The sequence below is a fragment of the Rhodamnia argentea genome, chromosome 5 (assembly GCF_020921035.1).
Source record: "Rhodamnia argentea isolate NSW1041297 chromosome 5, ASM2092103v1, whole genome shotgun sequence".
NCBI classification, from domain to species: Eukaryota; Viridiplantae; Streptophyta; class Magnoliopsida; order Myrtales; family Myrtaceae; genus Rhodamnia; species Rhodamnia argentea.
The window spans coordinates 15,754,704-15,761,714 of NC_063154.1; the positions used below are offsets into that span (position 1 = coordinate 15,754,704).

Consider the following 7,011-nt stretch of genomic DNA (forward strand, 5'->3'; position numbering starts at 1 on the left):
TAGCTCGAGTCCCCATATCGAACTAAACCTTCTTCTTCTTTTTTACAAAGTATCCATTTTCAATCGGTACCTAAATTTGTTCCCCGTCGAGTTTCCACGGAGCTCTCGTAGAATGGCACGTTGAATCTTTCTCGACATCATTAAATGGAAAACTCGATGGGGGGCTCAGATTTGGGAAATGACCGAAGGTTAGTGACTTTTCACAAGGCAGCAAAAAGTCTTTAGGTTAAGCTCCATTTAGTTCGCGCAAAAATGAATGGTTTGGATAATATTTTTCTTAAAATAATCCCTTATGTTACTTATAAAAATATACGGACGAAAATATTTTCATCATAACGTTTAGACATACATCATTATTCGAGATCAACGGTATATTTTCTTGACTAATTATTTTAACCGGTACATTCGATCACTTTTAGAAAAATATTTTTCAAATTATATCATTTTCCACATAATAAACAGAGCAAATTGGCGCTTTTTTGTATGACACAAAAATCATCGACTTATAATTGAGACCCGACCTAAAGTAAGTGCTCTTTTATGAGACAAAAAAAAAAAAAATAGAATCAAAAGTGAGACTTGACCTAAAATTAGTGCTTTTTAGGGGAAGTAGGCCAAACATATGAAATTACGAGACGAAACGAAAAAGTATATTTTTTATTCCGTATGTGCCAGTATCAAAGTTGAATAAAAAGTGCTCTTTTATGAGACCCAAAAAAAAAAAATAGAATAAAAAGTGAGACCTGACCTAAAGTTGGTGCTTTTTAGGGAAAGTATGCCAAACATATGAAATTACGAGACGAAGCGAAACAGTATATTTCTGATTTCATATGTACATATACACATCATTTGTGCCAGTATCAAAGTTGAAAATCATCCATTTGACCTGTATCATTCAGATTGAGATTGAGATTATTTTCGTAAAAATGAAAAATTGTAAATGGGGATGAAATCATGTAAGTGGTATTCAACTATTTACACATGGTATGATAGATGGAACCACGAAAACTCATTGGGGTAGTTATTACTGATTAGTTAATAATAGAACAACCAAATCGGCTATGTAGCACGGACACTCCTCCTGCAAGAATTTTTGCGTGTCGGACACGCTCCGGACACGGACACGCGCCGGACACGTCCGGACACGCTCGGACACGCGGTCAACGCGTGTCCGAATTTCGACACTCAGTCAACGCCGGCGACACGCACGCGACACGCGTGTCCGGAGGGGGATTTGGAGGAGATCGGAGGAGACGAAGTGAAGGAGCACATGCTGGTGGAGGACGTTGGCGAGGGAGGTGGGGGAGAGACGGCACGTGAGGTCGGAGGAGGCGAGGTAGGTTGCGAGGTCGGTGATGGCGGAGCGAGGTCAGATCCTGCCCCGTGAAAAGAAGTGATTTTGCTGAGATAAAATCGGCGAAATTCGATGGAGAGGATCGAAATGGAAATGGGCCGGAGGATGGGTTCGATTGTTACCTGGGATTTGGTTTTGGTGGTCGTATTGGCTCAATCTTCAATCGGAAACGTCGACTGAGATCTACTTCTGAAAACGTGTGTCGTTGTGGGGAGAAAGATGATGGAGATGATAAAAGGCTGCAAACTGCAAGACAGTCCTCTCACATGAGCTGCAAGGCACCAAGCAGCAGAAGAGGAAAATATTTATTTACTCTATTTTTATTTTTTTGGCTCTTATCTGACCTTTTTTTTTTTTGGTTAGAGGTCTCTTATATTACTTTTTTTAGTCGGATCTCTTATCTTACTATTTTTTTTTTTTAACACAGATCTCTTATCTTACTTAACGAGGCTAAAATTTATCCCATTTTTATTGTAAATTTATTTTAAGCTCTTTTTTGTTATTTATTTGTTTATGAATCTAAATCAAATCAATTTAATTGAAATAATCATATAAATATATATTTAATATAAAACGTGTCCCAACGTGTCGAAATTCTTTATTTTTTTAGAATTAACGTGTCGGCGTGTCGTGTCGTGTCGTGTCCCGTGTCCCGTGTCGTATCGGTGCTACATAGCAAATCGGTTCATTAACCGGTTCGCGTGTCGACTCGGGTCAGATGAACATCCCGGCCCAACTCGGAGAGAAATGGGCTCATCCTTTGTCGACGTCCTGGATAAAACGTTAACGTTCCCTCCACCTTGTCCACAACCTCTCTCTCTCTCTCTCTCGGTAGCTCGCTCGCAGAGGCAGAGCAACGACGATGGCGGTTTGCTTCTCTCCCGGTATACACCTTCAAATCGGAGGTACTGCGTGGTTCTCACCTGTTCTGCTAACGCATATTGGGCCCTTTTTTATCTTTATCTTCCTTCGCGCTTAATTTGAATGAATCTTGAGCAATTTTTTTCCCCTCCAAATCTTGGTAGGGTGTCGTCGTCCTCTGGTGACCCAACCATTGAAGCTCCACTCCACAGTGAGCCTTCTTGATCTGGTACTGGTTATGAGTTGTGGGTGCCTTTTCATTTTTAGTGTTTCTCACTGACCCATGATCCTGCATATGTTACATCAAGTAGGATCTTGTTTCCGAAAGAATAGCGCTGGGTGTGGCTAAGAGTGTTCGCGGGATTTGGTTTATACTTGTATTGGGCATTTGAACTAGACCACGCATTCATGTTTCGAGTCTAGACAACCGAATGTTCTGCCGCACCCGCTATTAGTGAACTTAAGTTCTGTAAAGTTTTGTAGTGTACGTGGCGTTGCTCGAAAAGTAATCCCTAAACATTGCGTCCTTTCCATCGAGTTAGTTGTACCTGATAGTTCCGGCGTGAATTATGTACTGCTCTTGGACCATGTTACATGGAACGTACTGGTGAGGCCTGAGGAGAAAAAAAAACTTTCGAGGGTAGATGGTGGACAAGAAGAGGGCGAGAGGGTTTCGTAGCCTTGATGCATATGGCGTGATTCTCTACCGTTAGATTCATAAATGGTGTCGTAAATCTTAAATGATACTGCGGCATCTTCTTGGATTGGATAAATACCATTTGGTCAATACACAATGATTTGGAGTGAATTTGACTTCATCCTGTGTACCAACCACTGTTTTTGTTGATGGCCCTCCACATATCACTTCCTCTAACTCTGCAGTCAGCTTTGTGAGTCTGCCTATGTACATTTTTTGTTGTTTATTTGCTCTTTGGCTGACTCTGCGAGTCTGGTCTGCTTATGTACACATGCTGATCATATACCTAAAATATGGAAATTTGACCATGTTTTGGAATTTCGCCGACGTGTGTAGATTTTGACCAAGTTCTTGTTTGTCTGGAACATTGGCATTGGTCTCTGAGGGGTACTTCTATAAACTGGAATATATTGTTTTTGGGCCGGAACAATTAATTGATAAGCATTTGTACTTCATCCAATTTGGCTTTCGTTAGGTTAGTTACCGTATATAAGCAGCAGAGCACGTAGGTCCCCAACTCAAAATCTATTGCCTCAAGAAATCTACTTCATTCTAATGAAGAGAGCACAGCTTTGCACTGTTGCGTTTTTATGCTCTGTCTTCATCCAATAGAGAAAAACAGAGTCAGTAGTGCAGCCTCCAAAATTTTACCATTCCTCTCTGATTAGATTATCTCAACCGATCTCATCGTCTGGAAAAGGTCTCTCTTTTTTAGCCTAGGAATGTTTTCAATATACAAATAAGAAAGGCTTATGTTTTCTGCTATGCCATGACCATATGTGATTTGGCTTGTACATGGCCCATAGCATCTCAGATGGTTGGATAGTGTCTTAGTGAACTGGCTTTCTACTTGTGGCAGAGAAGCTTCAAGTGGCACAATGGAAGAAAATCAGGTTTTCAACTTCAGTCAATGAGATGTAGTGCATGTTGGGAGATTGCAGTGCCTTCTAGCGCTGAATTGGTATCATCAAGTTCGGCCACATTCGGGGACCTGTTTGATTCTCATGATATCATGAGAAATTTCAAGGTTGATGTTCCGAAAGTTTCTCAGTTTTCCACAGATACCATACATGGATTAGTTATCGCAGATCTGGACCCTGCAACAGCGAAGCTAGCAATTGGGATCCTGGGCCCATTTCTCCCGGCTTTTGCTTTCCTTTTCATCTTGAGGATAGTAATGTCATGGTACCCGAAACTTCCTGTCGGGAAGTTCCCTTATGTAATTGCTTATGCTCCCACGGAACCACTTCTCATACCGACAAGGAAGCTGATCCCTCCCCTCGGCGGAGTTGATGTGACTCCAGTTGTTTGGTTCGGACTGGTCAGCTTTCTGAACGAAATACTAGTGGGTCCACAAGGACTTCTTGTCCTTCTGTCTCAGCAAGTTGGCTGATAAATTTTTGCAGTATGAATGTATATGATAATAGATGAATTCTTTGTTCATCCTTCTCGTACTTCTTCTTCCCGGTCTGAGAGATGCTGCTGCTGCTGCTGCCACCGCCTTTTCTTGTCATGTATGTATTGGCACTAAAACATGACGTTTTCGAATGGTAGACGCAGCATTTTGGTGTCCCACTTTCTGGGGAGCTTTCACTCTGCAAAAACTGATATCAAGGGTGTTAGAATATGGTCAAAATGTCAAGGTGACATATAACAAGGCATGACCCTGCTGGGCCTGCTCAATGTCACAAAGAGGAACTAGACAGGAACCAACTCCACCTCAGGAAGCCTCTAGTCCTCAAGCTTGGTCATAGGTAATGACTTCTCATACTATCACCGAGAGTTCCGACAGCAAGAAACTCTGAAAAGTAAGTTGTCTGAGGGAAGATGAGATGAAACTAGAGGATCTCAAGTGTTTGTGGTTTCTCTTGCAGCGCTACAAAGGCTGCATTTGTTTGGGGGAAATCCCATGAAAAAGAAAAATGATTTTCCAGGAAAATGTTTTTTTTTTTCCCCTTGGTGATATGTGACCAAAAAATTTTATGATGTTTGGATCTCATCTGAAGAATGACTTCAATCTCGTGACTTTATCTTGAGGAAAAAAAAATCAACTATTTCAATAATATTTTATTTTCTATAATATATTTAGTTTTTATTTTTATATTTATTTTTTCATCCTTTCTTTTTTTCTTTTTCTTCTTCCTTCGCTAGTCGTCGCTTGTGACCCGGTACACGAGGTCAAGCCTTGCCGGCAGCTAGTGAGCTCAAGCCTCGCCGGCCTCTAGCAACTCGAGCTCACCGGATATGGCGACGCTCGACCTCGTGTGCCAATCACCTCTACCTTGTGTGGCCTGTCGTCGAGGCTCGGCAACCGGCGTAGGAAGAAGAAAAGGAAAAAAAAAGGAGAAGAGAAGGAAATAAAATAAAATAAAATAAAATAAAAATAGTATTAATACAAAATGAGAAAATTTTAAAAAAAAAATTCGAGATGAACAATTTTGGAAACGGTTTTGACCTCTTTAGATTCAGGAATGCATTTTTCTAATTTTATGCATGAATTTTCCGTTGACTAAATCATTTTCGGCGAACCAAACGGATAAGAGTTCGAAAAATTAATTGTCGAAAAACCCTTTTACTTAAACAAATGCAGCCAAATGTGTTGCTCACTTTTCCTCATTGTAACTGAGAGAATGGTTTGATTCTAGCTGATGCCCTGGTTTCTGGTAAAAGAATTATTTGGCATGAATTGGAGGAAAATGTGCAATTATGCCGCCACAAATCATACAATATACATCGATTTCATTCTATTGAACTAGCAAAAGACTACAACACAGTTGCACGTGAAGAAAAATAAAAATAGTGAAAGAAACTTTTGAATAACTAACAAAAAGTTATCTAATTCGAATATATAAAGTGAAAGTAATGATAGAATAAAACTACTTAAATTAAATTAAAATGAGCACTTGCAATTATCTCAATTAGTGTAGATCTCGATTTTATCCAATTTAAATAGACAGATAAAACTGGATCTTAACAACTTGAAGGAAAAACTTGTGATTATTGATAAGTTTTTAATTCTACAAGCTAAGCATTGATATGGCTTAAAACTTACTTTCCTAAACAATTTTGTACTAACTGCGCATAATTTGTACCCACAGTAAGGTAATTTCGTCTTTGAAGACGAAAATTTTGTATAAGAAAATACTGAAAATATATCTTCCTTTTGATCCCATCATCGCTTATATGCCTCTATTTTTGCAAAGAGAAAAATTCAAATAAGTATTTGAAGTGCTTCGTTTTTCCAAATAAGTGTTTGAAGTGGACCTTATTTCAAATAAGATCTTGAAGTGCTCTCATTGTTTGAAAGAAGATCTAACCAAGGATATTTTCGTTATTTATTTTTTAAAAAAGAATTTTTTTTCCTTTTTTTTTCTTTTTTTCCCTCGTTCTCACCTGTGGCTGGCTATTTTTGAGATCGACCACCGGTGAAAAGGGAGTATAAAAAAGAAAGGAAAAGGCGAAAAAGGAAAAAAAGTAAAGAAATAAATAATAGCATTTCAGATCTTTATTTAACACAAGACATGTTTTGGGCCATTATTTGAGAAAAAAAAGGATATTAAGATTATTATTTTGAATTTTCCACTTTTGTTTTCCTAAGAACAACGTTGCTATTTTCAATTAATAAAGCCGGTTTCCGTCCGTTAGCATGCTAGAAAAAGAAACAATAAATAGAAGCGAATGGTGTTTTTAATTGACCGAAAAGAACTTGCATTGCAACGGCGTAACGCTCGGGGTTTTTGCCTGCATCTCAGCCAATGGTGGAATTAGCGCCGCCATTCGCCCACCCTTCACGGCGACGGTTTTCCAGCTGCTCTTTTTCTTTGTCAAAAGTCTCTAAAACTGTTCACTACTTCTGACCGAGTCTAAAAAAAGCTTTGGAAAAGTCTAGTCTGACTTGAAAAAGACGAGGACAAGAAGAACCATCACCATCCAACGGCTCTTTCGCTTCTCCAAGGATAATCCAACGGCAATATTGCTGCTGCCCATTAGAAGAGAAGACCATGAAGACCAAAAGTGTTAGACAAGTGTCACGGGCCGGTTCTATCTTGCGTTCCCCAACTTGAACGGACCGTGATACAAGCATGTACAAAACCCAAAG

The 7,011-nt window shown here is 39.4% G+C and overlaps 1 protein-coding gene across 1 annotated transcript; it reads left to right on the forward strand.

Moving 5' to 3' along the window:
* Positions 1-2,106: 2,106 nt before the first annotated feature.
* Positions 2,107-4,355, forward strand: LOC115746662 (protein COFACTOR ASSEMBLY OF COMPLEX C SUBUNIT B CCB3, chloroplastic). Its single transcript, XM_030682524.2, has 3 exons — positions 2,107-2,259; positions 2,380-2,426; positions 3,772-4,355. The coding sequence occupies exons 1-3, from the start codon at positions 2,217-2,219 to the stop codon at positions 4,303-4,305; spliced, it is 624 nt and encodes a 207-aa protein (XP_030538384.1). The 5' UTR covers positions 2,107-2,216; the 3' UTR covers positions 4,306-4,355.
* The last annotated feature ends 2,656 nt before the right edge of the window (positions 4,356-7,011 follow it).

Bases quoted from the DNA above. Each gene is read 5' to 3' on its own strand.
- LOC115746662 (XM_030682524.2), top strand. From the start codon at position 2,217: ATGGCGGTTTGCTTCTCTCCCGGTATACACCTTCAAATCGGAG. The intron at 2,260-2,379 runs GTACTGCGTGGT...AAATCTTGGTAG, and splicing joins TATACACCTTCAAATCGGAG to GGTGTCGTCGTCCTCTGGTG. The intron at 2,427-3,771 runs GTGAGCCTTCTT...TACTTGTGGCAG, and splicing joins CATTGAAGCTCCACTCCACA to AGAAGCTTCAAGTGGCACAA.